This window comes from Saccopteryx bilineata, chromosome 2 (genome assembly GCF_036850765.1).
Source record: "Saccopteryx bilineata isolate mSacBil1 chromosome 2, mSacBil1_pri_phased_curated, whole genome shotgun sequence".
Taxonomy (NCBI): Eukaryota; Metazoa; Chordata; class Mammalia; order Chiroptera; family Emballonuridae; genus Saccopteryx; species Saccopteryx bilineata.
Window position 1 is genome coordinate 162486945 of NC_089491.1, and position 15971 is coordinate 162502915.

General features: G+C 49.6%; 1 protein-coding gene and 1 pseudogene across 6 annotated transcripts in view; one reads left to right on the forward strand and one right to left on the reverse strand.

Moving 5' to 3' along the window:
- Window positions 1-236: 236 nt before the first annotated feature.
- C1QTNF9 (C1q and TNF related 9) overlaps window positions 237-15971 on the reverse strand; it is a 30059-nt gene continuing 14324 nt past the window's right edge. For all 6 annotated transcript variants that reach the window (XM_066254850.1, XM_066254848.1, XM_066254849.1 and 3 more), the window contains exons 4-5: window positions 2790-2852; window positions 237-1434 (exon numbers count right to left, since the gene is read on the reverse strand). In XM_066254850.1, coding sequence (XP_066110947.1) covers window positions 665-1434; window positions 2790-2852 — 833 coding nt within the window. In that variant the 3' untranslated portion in view covers window positions 237-664. The remainder of the gene's footprint in view (window positions 1435-2789; window positions 2853-15971) is intronic.
- LOC136323749 (SERTA domain-containing protein 3-like) lies at window positions 6774-7272 on the forward strand (annotated as a pseudogene).

Below are 15971 nucleotides of genomic sequence, written 5' to 3' on the forward strand. Positions count from 1 at the left end.
CATCGCCCCCTGGTGGGCAGAGCGTCGCCCCTGGTGGGCGTGCCGGGTGGATCCCAGTTGGGCGCATGCGGGAGTCTGTCTGACTGTCTCTCCCCGTTTCCAGCTTCAGAAAAATCCAAAAAAAAAAAAGAAGAATAACTGTTCTAAGGCCCTGGCCGGTTGGCTCAGTGGTAGAGCGTCGGCCTGGCGTGCAGGAGTCCCGGGTTCAATTCCCGGCCAGGGCACACAGGAGAAGCACCCATCTGCTTCTCCACCCCTCCCCCTCTCCTTCCTCTATGTCTCTCTCTTCCCCTCCTGCAGCCAAGGCTTCATTGGAGCAAAGTTGGCCCGGGCACTTATATGGCTCTGTGGCCTCTGCCTCAGGCGCTAGAATGGCTCTGGTTGCGGCAGAGCAGTGCCCCCGATGGGCAGAGCATCACCCCCTGGTGAGCATGCCGGGTGGATCCCAGTCGGGCGCATGCAGAAGTCTGTCTGGCTGCCTCCCTGTTTCAAGCTTCAGAACAATACAAAAAAAAAATACAAAAAAAAATTATAACTGTTCTGTTTTCACCTTCTTAGCATTATTACAATAATGAGAGTAATTAACACAGAAAAGTCATCTAACCATATCTTCACTGAGCTAATTCTGAGGGATGGCGAGGCAGATTTCAACACCTCTCCATCACTAGCTGCTGAACAAAAGGAAGCCTGTGAAAGTTGTGTCATCATCTTCATCCGCAAACAAGCCATTGAACTTCTCTCCTCCTGTCACCTGCATCCACACCTCGTCCCCGAGCGTCAGCTGCAGCACAATGCCGCCCGAGGCCTGGTCCTCGGAGCTCATGTAGCCGTCCTTCGTGTGCAGCACCTTCACCCCGTTTTTGACCAAAGACACCTGCACGTTCCTGGAGAAAACAGTGATGTGGTAGGTGAAGTAATAGACCCCAGCGATGTGGCAGGTGAATTTCCCTGTGGCGATATCGTAATGGTTGAATTCGTTGTACAAGATCCTGTCGAATTTAATGGGCGCACCCGAAGCAGGAAACTTGCTCAGCACAGTGAGCCCCATAGTAAAAGCACTTCTTGGCAAGGCTGGAGTCTCACCAATTTTCCCTTTTTCTCCTCGATCCCCCTTCCAGCCTCTCAATCCCCGGACTCCAGGCTCACCCTGAGGTCCCAGGGGCCCAGGTTCTCCCTTGGGACCAGGTTTTCCAATGGGGCCTACGGGGCCAAGTAAGCCAGTTGGGCCCAAAGGTCCAGTGCTGCCCTTTTGCCCCTCTGGACCAGTGGGACCCATATCACCTTTAGCCCCCTTTTGCCCTTGAGAACCAGTCTCTCCTCTGAGGCCTTTGTCCCCCATGGGGCCAACAGATCCCCTCGGCCCATGTTTCCCTGGGGGGCCTCTGGAGCCTTGATCTCCTTTGATGCCTTTTGCTTCAACTTTTCCATCCACTCCTAGGTTAAGGAAGAGAGAACAAAGGAAGAAATTATTTGTGAAACATTATCTTGTGAAAACAACTTTAGTTTTCCTATTATTGAGTGTACAAGTGTGATAAAACTGCACAGGTTCAGCCTACATCCAGGGTTTGAATATCCATTCCTCCTAAATTATACACTTGCATACATACCATGCAGAACACTATTAAACCAGTATCAGAGCTCATCATAGAAAGTACAGCTCTTTACCATCTAAGTCTACAATTTGACCACTAAACAATGCCGATCCTTGGCAAAGGGTAGAATAACTCAGGGTACTTCCAGTAAATGACACTCAATCACATGATGTCCCCAAAAAGGCTCCTCGTGGGAGTGAACAGTCACTAAAGTCTTCAGTGTGGCATTCACTGCTCTTTACTGCCAGCCTAGCCTGTCCATTGTGCCAACTATATTGCACAATTTGTCATTCCGCATAATAGCTTGATGCTTCCCTGTTTCCTTCACCTTGACTGGGGAGTAGTGGTTATGAGCATGGATTCTAAAGTCAGATGCCAGGATTCAGCCCTCTCCACAACTTCTGCACAATGGGACATTGGGCAACCTGACTAGCCACCTGTACCTCTGTTTCCTCTACCATGATACTGGAATAATAATATACTTCCTATATAAGCTGTTGTATTAAGTGAGTCAATACATGAAAAGTTGTAGCACAAAGTGAACATTATACGTTTGCCATCATTAAATATTCTTCATCCCATCAGTCACAACTACAGATAGTCCCTCCTTCCCTTTAGGGCCTGATTCAAGTGTCACCTTCTCCGTGTCGTGCTGCTAGATGCACTGAGTCAATCATTGTCATTCCTCAGTGCTTGGACACTAACCGAGGCCTCGGCAAGCCATGGCCAGCAAGCCAAATCCAGCCTCCTGATTTTATGTGACCCACAAGCTAAGGATGGTTTACATTTTTAAGTAGTCAAAAATAATATATCCTGCAACACATGAAAATAAGTTCAATGTATATTTTTTAAATTCAGATTTTAGTTTTCATGAACAGAGTTGCCTAGGAACACTTTCCAACTTATTCGTGTAGCGTCTGCGGCGGCTTTTTGGCTATAGTGGCAGAGCGAAATGGTTGTGGCAGCGACCATGTGGCCTGTAAAGCTGACAATACTCACTCTCTGGCCCCTCACAGACAATGTTTGCTGATCTCTGCACTGAACAACGAGCTTCTGGAGCACAACTGTGATGCCTTTATTGCTGGGTCATTCCCCCAGCCCAGTAAAGTACTTGTCCATGGTAAGAACTCAATGGTTATTGCTAATTCACCGACAGCTCAGAATCAGAGCAGGGTAAAATGGAACACCCTTTCTGACCTTGTTCTCCTTTCTCTCCCATCATTCCATCCTTCCCGGGACTGCCAGGATGTCCAGGTTCTCCTAGGTGGAAAAGAAAAACACAGACAAGAGTTGAAGCTTCAATCTTCCTAGACACTGCTCTCAATCAATGATGTACTCTGGAGAAGTCCCAGGAGTGGCCCGGGCCCAGACACACACTCTCGACACAAGTACCAGCAGAGAGAGGCAGAGGTGAGTGAGCAGCAAGGGTGCTGAATGGCCAAAGGAGTGAACTGTAAAATGAAGCGGGTGGACTTCCCAAGCACCCAGTTCCAAGAAGGGTTCGGACAAGAAGGCAGGACAAGGGAGCACGTGCACACTTAATCACAGGGGTGTTTCCTCATGTGGGAAGAGTTCCGGAGTTAAAATGTTGGACAATAATGGGCGTCTTTCCCACTTCATTCTTGGCTCATTTCCCCATGAAGTGTGATTTGCCTTAGAAGGGTCTGGTGCCCATCACTTGTGGCTCTAATTAAGGTCATGCTTTGATGTGGTCTGAATATCGCCACTTGGACAAGTTGGTTCTGGGGCCGCTTGGGAGGGACTTCGGCGCAGTTCAATATTAGATGTGCCTGTGATCAGGCCTGGGCTGCCTGTTTGGAGCTATCAAGTAATCCACAGTGTTTGGCTGCCTCTGCTGGGCCTGAGTGTGTGTGGTTGGGGCCAGCACAACGTCAGCTGCCATTCGCAAGGAGCCCGGGGGTACTCGGACATCTGCCACCACTTGCCGGCTGCCTGGTAGACTCAGTCACTGCAAGAGCCTCTGGTGGTACTCAAGTTGCATGAGTTCGGTTATCAGCGAATCACCAGGTAGGAGTGATTCATCTTCACCAGATGGATTTCAAACGTGGAGCCAGTGCTGGGACTGAGACCACTTGGCCAACGTCTCTGGGCACATCGCAGCCAGCTGCCGCTGCCCTGGTGCCTATGAAACTTGTGGCGAGGTGGGGTCTCAGGGTGTCATCATGGTGTAGCTGGCAGAGGTCATCAGGCCTGAACGAACCGAGATTTGGCCAAAGGAGGGTGAGCTCTGCACAGGAACAGTAGCACCAGCTGAGAATGCGAATTCCAAAATGGCTCTGCCTTACTTGCCACAAACTTAGTCTCTTCCTCCTTGAGAGCCTTCCAAGAGAGTCTGCACTGAGAGCCCAAGCTGACCAAAGCCAGCTGACTCTTCTGCGGGCTGTGAGCTCATCAGGGGGGTATACTGGGAGTCGGGAGGGTGGGGCTCTGTGTGTCAGGCATGTGGAAATGACCCTCACCTCAGAGCCACACAACTTGGTTTCTGACACCCCTGGATTTGCCCTCAAGAGTCCTCCAAGAAAGTCTACACTATGCGCATAGGCAGCTGAGTCTTCCACAGGGTGGGGCGACCAGGAGTCAGAAGGGTAAGGATAGTACATTCCTACTGGCTGATGCAGTACATAGAGGAGTACTTGACCCAGGAAAGATGGCATCTGTGGGCAGCATGGGAGGGGGACTCAGCACAGGGACCCTGGCTGTTGTCCCTTCAGCCCTCTCTTTGGGAACCGCACAGCCCAGTTTGTCCTCACATGACTTCAGTCTTCTCTGATCCATCATTCCTCTGCTGGAGCCCAGGGTGTGTGCCTGTGGACATGATTTCGTGCACTGTCCCTTTAAGAGTGTTCCTGGGTTTTTAGCAGTCTCTCATCTCTCCCTGGTGGACAAAATCCCTGCTGATTGTAACAGCCAGGTGTGAAGTTTGGTGGTCCAGTCTGGGGAACCCAGCATTGGGTTGAGACCCCACGCTCCTCAGGGGGGACCTTTGAAGCTGAGATATTCCTTCAGATTCTCAACTGCTGCAGTGGGTGTGGGGCCAGCCCTTTTCTTGTCTCTGCCCTTCCTACCAGTCCTGACGTGGCTCCTTCTGTAAATCCTTGGTTCCGAGATACATTCAGCTGGTCTTCAGTCTGTTTTCCAGGTTGACTGTTCTATAATTGAGTTGTAATTCCAAGTCGGACCTGGGAGGAGGTGAGTGCAATATTCAACCGCTCCTCTGCCCTCTTGGGTCCCCCTCCTTTTCTCTCGCTCTCGTGGAGAGTGGAGTGGAAGGTTCACTAGCCTTCCACAAAAACACAGATGACTGTGGTTACATGGCATGATTTGGGATGGAAGAGAGGGTTCTGGAAGGATCTCTTTAGTGCTGTTGGGTGATGGTAAGTGTCACTGATAGAGTTGACATGGCTGATGCCATTGGGAACATCAGGTGAGGTTTGGTCGAACATACACAAATCCTTATTCTGGGAGCAGGCTTCCTAAGGCTCCAACTTCCCACGCTGTCAGTCAGCAGAACCGAAGTGGCTCCAGGCATGGTAGTACAAGTGCTCACTAGACATGATTCGATCCGAACTCGGGCTTCCCCCATTGCCACAGATAACTCAGACTTCAGGTCCACGGACCCAGCTGTGAGGTGATGGACAGGAAGGGCCAATATCCCGGTCCCGACAATGGACTGACACGGGCTGATTATATCAGTGATGTCTGGCCTCCTAGACCTCCAGGCAGGCTCTGGTCTGGGAGTGTTGCTGAGCAGTAGTCACCCTACTCTTCCCTCTTCTCCCTTCACTGGCCTGCTCCAGAAGTGTAAGCCTTCCTTTCCTAACTTCTTTTTTGTTTTCCTGTTTAATTCTCAGTTCTTCCATTCTCCAGAACAGTGGCCTCCAAACTTTGTCACAAGAATAGACATGTACTCTAATTAATATCCATTTATGTATTCATAAATTACATGCAGATAATATTCTAAAAATATTTTATTATAAAACATACACCAAAAATACATTTGAAGAAGGTAAGATAGAGATGAAGTGAATATTTAGTGTGAAAAGTATGATTGAATATACTTCTAAGAAACATGTATATAATACCTAGTACATATGAACTATGTACAAAACATATGTATGTATATCTGCTTTGAGGAAGTATGTAAAACTTGAAAGAATGGATACCATTGAGGAAAAAGGAGAAAAAGTCAATAGGGGAGAAAATAGAGAAATTTGGTGTTGGCTATATGAGCATTTGTTTTTATTTGTCTGCTATCTCTCTCCTGTGTATATAAAATATTTTAAAATAAAATATTAACATTTTACACTCCATATATCTGGAAATAAAACACATATTCCCAGTCTTGAGTCAGAAAGGGATGAGCACCCGAAGGCAAGGCCGTCACCTCACCCCACCAGAACTGTACTGAGCTGCAGAAATGTTGCCTTAAGACTGGAGCAAAGTGTACACAAGTTTTGAGAGAAAGCTGACATGGGACCCTGGGAGTGTGAGATCAGAACTGATGCCTGACTTTCAACTAGAAGAGTCTAAAGAAGAAGCCAAATGAAGCAAAGGCCCTGCCCGGCACTGAAGGGTCACAGAGCTACAGATGGTTCAGCAGGTTGTGCTGAATCCGGCAGCTGAGGGCATCATGGTGGGAGGCTGGAAGAGGAGACCGAGGAGACAGTTAGACTTGGAGGAGGGAAAGAGGGAAGTGGAACTGGGGTTACAGACCTGCAAAGCTGCCAGCAAACCCAGCTCTGCACCTTCCTAGACTAGCAATTTCCAATCAGTGTGCCTCAAGGATGTTTAATACATGCAACACTTGACTATTTAGTCAGGGGAACTGACCTTTTCCCTTAGATTGTCAAATATAAAAAAAAGTCAACAGTCAACACAACCTTAACCATCTAGTGTGAATGCCCTGTCTTGAACCATAAATGTATAGGTCATAGAATAGAGTTGTACCAGAAATCCTTATATACAAGTATAGGTACCTGATGTTATAAAAGTCACTTTGTAGCAAAAAGTATAGGTTATTACTATTACTATTATTATTATTATTATTTGTAAATCAGTCAAAATTATACTTATATTATTTGTGTGTGAGATAGGCAAAAATTATATTTTTGGTGTGCTTCAGAATTTTGGTCATTATTTTATGTGCACTATGAGACATAAATGGTTGAAGATCGCACCCTAGACAAAGTTCAGCAAAGCCTGGGCCCCCAGGCCCCCAGCATCCACTGGCATTCTTCATCCACTGTACCCCCCAGCAGCTCCAGGCTGCGTTTTCCTGGCCCTGGCACCTGTTCAGTCCCCTAAGACCTTCATCATGGGTGAAGGGGGCTTCTTCTTGTTGACCCCCCCCCCCGATCTCAGGGAGCTGGGAGACTTTCCATGGATGACAAAGACCCTTCAGAATGCAGTGTCTCCCCCAGGTCTCCAGAATGAGGTGCTGCCCTAGCCTGATCCAGACTTCTTAGAAGCTCTGAGCTCCCGGTACCTGAGGGACTTATGTCTGGATGACATTTTTCTGGATGTTGACACACCCATAGTGGAGAAGGAACCTGCGCTGGCCCCACCAGAGCCTCCTCACAACCTTTCCTGTGCCCCAGGGTCGTGGGAGTGGCATGAACTAGACCACGTCATGGAAATCATTCTTCCATCCTCTACCTGATGGGGGCAGGGTGCTGCTTCCACATCTCAGCCTCAGTGGACTGGATGCCCAGATGCGTGTGTGTGTGTGTGTGTGTGTGTGTGTGTGTGTGTGTGTGTGTGTTTTAGGGGGGCTTTAAGCAGTGACTACAGCTTCCTTTCCTCCCATGTCAGAGTCCCATGACTCTTACAGTGTGTGTGTGTATCTGGTTACCACAGCTTCCTGTGAAGATGGGGGGTTCCTGAATTGATTTTTCTGTTCCAAAAGCTTTAATGAGACACTGTTTCTGGAAGTCTTATTTCCCACACCCACATTTCCTTTGCCCTCCTTCAAGGGGCTCCTCCACTTGTGGCTGACCACTGGAGCCTCACGGAAGATAAGCCAGGCATGTCCAAGGATGACATGGATGTGTGGCCTGGTTGCTAGGGAAACCCAGGCTCTGCCTTTTGTACCTCTAAGAAGTAGGAGGGGCTGGCCTTCTCCTCACAGGCTGAACCCCAACTCCTTGGCAGGACCTGAGTCCCAGCAGCCTCTTAATTTATAACCAGGCTGGACCACAGGCAATAGGGTAGAAACCAAACCGCTCCATGTAGCATTATTTAAAAGAAAGGTGAGTTTTGTGATGGCTTTTTTTGTTGTTGTTGTGAGGTTGGTTGGCAATGGGGGAAGGTCACATGAGGAACTAGGCCCGGGAACTTTGGCTGGAACCACCCACAACCATGCCCGCCAAAAAGAAATAGCCCGGAGCCCTTTGAAAAAGAACAACCGTCTGTCAGCCAATGAAATTTCACCATGTCATATCAACTCGCCATCACCCTACTGACCCTATAAAGTACCCCCCAGCAGAAGAATCCACGTGACTTCTCTGGCCCCCATCTCAAGGACCAGAGAACCTCGTCTGGGAAGTGCTCTACTAAATAAAGCTTTTGCTGTTCCACACTTGGTGGCTACACCCTTCTTTCTTCCTCGGCGGGGAAAATACCTTACATTTGATGCCGAAACCAGGGAGGAGCTTGAAGCCCGCTGGGGCCACTCCTCTCCCCTTCCCTTCCAAGGAAAAACCAGGACCTCTGACCTCCCACCCACTTCGGCACATGGTGCAGTAAGTCCCCTGCCTCCAGCCTCCCCTCAGTTCTTTCCGCTGAAACTCCCTGTCTGTAATTGCAGCTGCATCAAGGAGATCTTATCCATTCCAAGTGTGTGTGTGCCCGTGGAGATGTCCCAGACACACACACTCTACCTAACCGTCCCGTGACCAAAGCATGAGTTGTGGGATGCCAATTCTCATCTCTGATCACTCCGAGGGCTGAGGGTGGCCATAGAGGCACAGGAATCTGAACCAGATCCAAAAACACTCCTGGAGTGCCTTATCCGAAATCTCTCCTTCCCTAAAGAAGAAGAAACTGATCTTCTTTTCCGATGTGGCCTGGCCACTGAACCCACTGGATAACCGAACCAGGTGGCCTCCTGAAGGGACTTCTGATTTTAACACCCTCACCAATTTAACTATTGCCAAAGAACTGGGAAATGGTTGGAGATCCCTTACATTCAGGGCTTCTAGTATTTGTGCTCCTGTCCTAATCTCTGTGCCGCCTGCTCCACAGCGCAGGCCCTTTTGGCCAGAAAAACCTCAGCTAAATCTCCACTCCTGATCTTTCCTCCTTTACCGATCCCCAGCTCTCTCCACCTCCTGCCCGACCCCTGGGGCGCCCCTCTCTTGGGACCCCTCTCTGGTCCCTTTGTGGACCTCTTCCAATAGGGTCTCTTCCCTCCAGGAAACCTCCTCCCCTGCCAACCAGGAGCCCCTCCCTTCTTCTCTGAGTTCTTAAGCCCCTCACCTGTCAGGTCCTCCGCTGGCCATTGGCCCTCACACAGGTTTGCAGGGCTCCTGACCCCATGGCCCAGCCCCAGTCTTCTTGCAGGAAGGCCTGGCCCTGTCCTGCCTCTGGCTCTGGCATTTCCTGCCGGATCTGGGTGCCAGCTCCCCAGGAGACCCCCCTCTTATTCTCAACCCCCAAACCCTTATCCGAGACCTGATGAACATGGCATTTAAGGTTTTTAATAGTCGGGAGGAACAGGTCAAGGCTCCTCGCCAGGCCCGCATGTAGCAAAAGGTACCATTCCAAACCCAGGCTCTTGTGGCAGCCTTGAGGCCGGCAGAGCAACAGGGGCAAGGCATAGAAAGTGCCTGACCCAAATCTGGGCTGTAGAGAAGAACCCCACCAGGAGCTTGCTTTAAATGTGGCAAAGAGGGTCACTGGTTGCAACAGTGCCCCTGCCCGAGGCTGCCCACTAAGCCCTGCCCTAACTGCAAGCAGCCCACTGGTAGAGTGATTGCCCCTTTTGGGCAACAGGCTTTTCCTTGGTGTTTCTATGTGGAGGACAAGCCACTCAAATGGGAGGCCATGCCAGTCACGTGGGCCCAATGCTTGAACTCCTTGGCCTCATGAACAACTGATGCGGCCCAGACTCGAAGACCCCCATCATCCTCTTTGAGCCCAGGGTAATGCTACAGGAGTGAGTAAGTCCATCTCATTTCTTGTGGACACGGGGGCTACCTTCTCTGTTTTGCCATCACACTCTGGACCTCTAGTTCCCTCACAGGTCTCGGTTATAGGAGTTGATGGAACCCCTTCTTTTCCCTTTCGTACGCCCCCCTTGACATGTAGTTTGGATGTGGTGGTCACCACTTCCTCCACCCTAGAAGCCCAATGAATACATGTAACTATATATACTGACTCTAAATATGCTTTTCTTATCACCCACAGCCACTCTGCCCTCTGGAAGGAAAGGGGCTTCCCCATAATCAATGCTACCCTCATTTCTAAACTTTTGCAGGCATTACAGCTTCCCACTGTGGTGGCTGTGGTACATTGTAGGGGCCATCAAACCTCTTAGGACCCGGTGGCCTTGGGAAATGCTCATGCTGACACAGTGGCTCGAAACCTCACCATGGGGACCTCCCCCACTCCTCTCATGTTTCTCTCCTCCTCCTTGAAACCTTCCTACACTCCTGAGGAAGAACAGACCCTCCTCAGAAAAGATGGGGACGTGTACAACCAGGGATGGTTATTTCTCGGAGATAGAATCGCCTTACCAAAAGGACAGGCTGAAACTCTCCATTCTGATATCCACTGTTCCTTACATACAGGACCAAAAGCTCTCTATCGATTCTTGCAACCACTCTTTTTCTTCCCAGGCCTCCAGCAGACTATCGAAAAGGTACATGCAGCATGCACTATCTGTTCCAAAACCTCTACACAAGGGGGATTCCGCCTTCTCCACTCATCAATTGAGGGGGCACGTGCCAGGCCAGGATTGGCAAATTGACTTCACTCATATGCCCCCCTCACAAAAAACTCTGCTATCTCTTAACTTTTGTTGATACCTTTTCAGGGTGAATAGAAGCCTTTCCCACCTCTTGAGAGACAGCAGACACCATTGCCTCCATTCTCACTGAAAACATCATCCTGCGGTTTGGACTGCCTACTGCCATCCAGTCAGACAACGGCCCGGCCTTCACTGCCCAAATAGTCCAGCAGGTTGCCATCTCTCGTCAACATTACCTGGAGACTCCACATACCCTATCACCCTCAATCGTCAGGTAAGGTGGAAAGGGCCCATGGCATCCTGAAGGGTCAGCTAACTAAACTATCCATCAAGACCAGGCTCTCCTGGCCAAACCTCCTCCCCCTGGCACTTACCAGAATCAGAGCAACCCTGCGAAACCCCACTGGACTCAGCCCCTTTGAGCTGGTTTATGGTAGATCATTCCTAATCAATCACAACTTACCTGTCAACCCCCCTCCTCTTGCCACATACCTCCCCTTTCTGTCTTTACTCTGCCATCTTCTTAGGGAACATGCGGACCAGACCCTTCCTCCCATAGGGGGTCCAGATGAAGTACAATGGTCCCCCTCCAGCCAGGAGACAGGGTTCTTCTGAGGGAGCTCCAGCCTGGCTCCCTACAGCCCAGGTGGATGGGACCCCATATGGACTGGCAGTCAGAATCACTGGACCCCACCCGTCTCCAGCTCACTAAAATGCTGGGCCCTGCAGACCCTCCTGTTGCTCCTGTCCCTCCCACCAGGAACCTGCAACCAGGGTTAAAGCAGGGAGCAATGCTGTTCAATGAGACTGATGGAAGAAAACAGCTATGTCCTCCACCGTCTGAAAAAAACTGTTCAGGAATCTCTCCTCCTACAACCCGCTTAACTCCTGGTGGCAGCCACCCATCCTCACCTGGGCTGCCCCTATCCTAGGTCCTCTTCTAATTATCAGCATATTACTCATATTTACTCCTCTTTTTTAAATCCTTACAGGACCGCATTCACGAAGTTTCTTGAGTCACAAACAGATGCTCCTACACCCATATATGTGACTCCCCTCAGAGCCACCACCTTCCAACCTCCCCTCCTCACAACTTCCCTAACCAGCAGAAATTAGCCAGATGAATAGCGGTGCCCCTGTGTAGGTAGAGTGCAGAGTGCATTCCTAGCAGCTATGGCTGATGCAATGCTGTGAGAACACTCCAGCGCCGGAAACCCTCTTAGGCACACCCAGGAGGGAGCTCACCCACTGTAAGGAAGTGACTCAGCGCCAACCAGGCAGCTCCCTGATCTTTTCAGCCATTGGCTTTGAAGGACACTCTGTAACACCCTATAGGCTGAACCTGTGTATATAAGCTAGCTTACTTCCTGAATAAAGTAGATCTGCGTCACTGATCCTGGTCTCCGGAGTCGGGTCTCTGCGTCTCCATCATCCTCACTGCCAGTGTGCCTTGTCCACAACTGGCGCCTGAACAGGGACCCAACCGGCACCCAAGGACGGGTGAGTGACCCTCCGCAATGGGAAACCTTCCCCCCACTCCTGAGCCCCGCAAGCTCGAGCCCTCCACGCCCTATTGCAGAGTAGGCGAGTTAAAGTTAGTGAAAAGGATCTTTGTACTTATTGGGAGATCCTCTCTGGTTTCAATCCCTGGCTTGGGGATGCGCCTCTCAGGGACCTGGACACTTGGGCCCAAGCTTTCTGACGTGTTCTTTCGGCTGAAGTACATGAAGGACAGACCTTTCCTCTCAGCCTCACTCCTGACCTATTAGCAATACATGCCTGCCTGACCAGTGCTCCTGCTGAGGACCCTCCACCGGTCCCTAAGGTCCTACAGGCTACTACTCCTCTTTCAGAGGAGCCCCTACCCCCATATTCGCTTCCCCCTGCAGAGGAGGAAGGTAATTGGGCCTCTGAGTTTGATAAACTTGCGGCTGAGCGAACAGAATCGAAACCAACAGAATTAATAACTGCACCATCAGCTCCACCGCAGGAAGAAGTGGAAGTCGCCACTTCCGCAGTCCCTGCCAGGGCTCGGTGCCCCACCCAAGTTCCTCAGACTCCATTTTCCACCCCAGCTATAAATCCAACCTGTGTCCCCGCTGTAGACCCATGGGCCAGCCTATATGTCCCTTTGTGTCAGCAAACAGATATTTCTCATGCAGTATTAGGATTAGAGCCCCCTCACCTTTTTCCGGTCAATATTAACCCTACTGCTGCACGACCGCAAGCATGGTATCCACATGACCAAAAAAACAGTTGTTACTCTCAGAAAAGCCATCCAGGAAGGTGGCCTTCACTCTCCCTATGTTCAGCAATTACTTGAGAATATCAGTATTGATTTAAATTGTCCCCATGATTGGAAAACATTGGCCTGAGCAGTCCTCACCATGGAAGACTTAATTCAATGGAAAGTTTTGTATAATGAGCAATGTGAAATAATAGGTGAAAGGAATCAAAGGGCTGGTATTAACCTCCCTCTGGAAGCCCTCAAAGGAGAAGGGCAATTTGCCTCCCCTGCCGTCCAGGCTACAGGACCCCTCAGTATTTTGATCAAATGCACCTATGTGCCACTAGAGCCTTTACCCAAACTAATGCTCATGGAAGATCCTTGAAGCTTTCAAAATTGCTTCAGGGTCCCAATGAACCTTTTTCAGACTTCCTGGGAAGGGTCCAAGAAGCCATAAAGTGTAAAGTAACGCACGCCGATGCGGCAGATGCTCTAACTAAAGAATTGGTGTGGGAAGGCGCCAATGGAGAGTGTAGACAGGCAATAGGACCTATCAGAGCTGCGCCCCTAGATGATTGGGTCCTTGCCTGCCAAGATGCGTTCAGCAACTCAGCAGCTGCCCTAGCTACTGCTCTTGCAGCCCAGTTAAGTGTCTCCCACCAGAGAAACCAGCAAACATGAGGAGCCTGCTTTGAATGTAAAGACACAGGACATTTTGCGCAGCAGTGCCCTAATAGGAAAAGGAAAAATGACAAAAAACCACTTCTGTATGCCCCCGTTGCAAAAAAGGGTTTCACTGAAAACGAGATAGCCACTCAACTACTACCGCAGATGGAAAGCCCCTGGAGCCTTTAAACAGGAAGCGGGGCAGCTCTGAGCCCTGCTCGTAAAAGAGCAACTCCACACAGGAGTCTATTGAACCTTACCCTTAACTCAGAATAAGGCCTTTCTAACCCTGCGAGTAGGCCACCCCATTTTTGGGCTCATAGACTCGGGTGCTGATGTTTCTGTAATTAGGGAAGAGGATAAAGAGGAAAGCTAGGCCATGCAGCCCGGGGCCTCTCGTACAAGGAGTTAGCTGAATGTGACCAGCCCAACAAGCCATACAGCCACTCCATTGGACCGATCCTGACGGGGCAACTGGAGTTTTCAGTCCTTTATTTTTTTATTTTATTTTTCTGAAGTTGGAAATGGGGAAGCAGTCAGACAGACTCCCACATGCGCCCGACCGGGATCCACCTGACATGCCCACCAGGGGGCGATGCTCTGCCCATCTGGGGCATTGCTCTGTTGCAACAAGAGCCATTCTAGTGCCTGAGGCAGAGGCCATAGAGCAATCCTCAGTGCCCGGGCCAACTTTGCTCCAATGAAGCCTTGGCTGCAGGAGGTGAAGAGAGAGACAGAGAGGAAGGAGAGGGGGAGGGGTGGAGAAGGAGACAGGCATCTCTCCTGTGTGCACTGGCTGGGAATCAAACCCAGGACTCCTGCATGCCAGGCTGATGCTCTACCACTGAGCCAACCGGCCAGGGCCTTCAGTCCTTTATTTATGACTGAATTACCACATACACTTTGGGGACGAGATGTGCTATCTTTACTCCATGTCTCTATTAGCAACCAGCCCCCTCCCCCAATTCTAAAGGCTACTGCTCATCTAAAACCCCTGGAACCCATCAAAATTACACGGAATACCGACCAACCAATTTGGGTCGAGCAGTGGCCATTAACAAAGCCGAAACTAAAAGTTACACAAGCTAGTCCAGCAACAGTTAGAAGCCAAACATATTGAACCCTCCACCAGTCCTCATAATTCGCCTGTTTTTGTGATACAGAAGAAGGCATCCGGAAAATGGAGATTCCTCCATGATTTAAGGGCAATTAATAAGCATATGGCAAAAATGGGCACTTTATAGCCAGGCTTACCACATCCTTCTGTGGTACCGTGGGCAGCCCATATCAAAATTCTAGACATCAAAGATTGTTTTTTCTCAATCCCCCTCCATCCAGAGGACAAGCCTTATTTTGCTTTTACTGTGCCTTCTATTAATCATGCCCTGCTAGCTCAAAGGTATCAAAGGACAGTCCTACCGCAAGGCATGAAAAATAGCCCCACCATCTGCCAGCAGTATGTAGGCACCGTAACGCAACCTCTGCGGAAGCAATGCCTCATCTACCATTATATGGATGACATATTAATAGCTCATGTCGATCCTACAATCTTAGAAGAATGTTACCAGCAGCTCTTAACTAATCTGAATGCCACTGGGCTTTCTGTAGCACCAGAGAAAGTGCAGACCTTGCCGCCCTTTACTTTCTCAGGGTACCGCATAGCGGAAGAAATAACACCTACTTCCCCTATGCTCGCAATCCCTCAGCAATGCTCTTTACATGAATTACAAGAGCTATGCGGCCAAATAAACTGGATACGTGGATACCTATCTATTTCTACTGCTGTATTAGACCCCCTATTCTCCCTCCTTGAGGGCGACATAGAGCCTACTAACATCCTCTGTCTCACTGCAGCAGCAAAACAGGTTATAGCGGATGTTAACAATGCTATTGGCTGTGTCGGACGGCCAGGTTAGAACCTACTCAGCCAATCTCAGCTATTGTCCTAGCCACAAAAGGCATTCCTAACAGAGTCCTATTTCAGAACAAACCCCTTATTGAGTACACTTAGCATATAGTCAGCTGTCTAAAATCACCCCCAGCAAGACCGCAATCTGCATTCTTGGCCAGAAGCTACGGTGAACTTGTGTCACCTTATATGGCCTAGAGCCTGATGTACTTATCCTGCCAATTCCTCTTGACCATATACAATTTCTCCTAGCCAATGATTTAGAAATGCAGACGCTCTTAGCTAACTATCCTGGACAAGTAGACAATCACCTCCCCAATGACTGACTTTTACAGACACTACAAAGGGTCCCCCTACAAACCACCCCTTATTCGTATCTAGCATCTACCCTTCTTCCACATAGCATGTTTGCGTTTATAGATGCCAGTCAGTACTTCTGTGGAATAGTCTTCAAAGCACAAACGGAAGGCACTAAATTCCACAAATATAGCTATGAGGGGTCAGTACAAGTAGGTGAACTGCTAGCCATCTACTATGCTCTACGGCCGCCTTTGGCAACATGGCCCCCTTAACATCTTTTCAGATAGT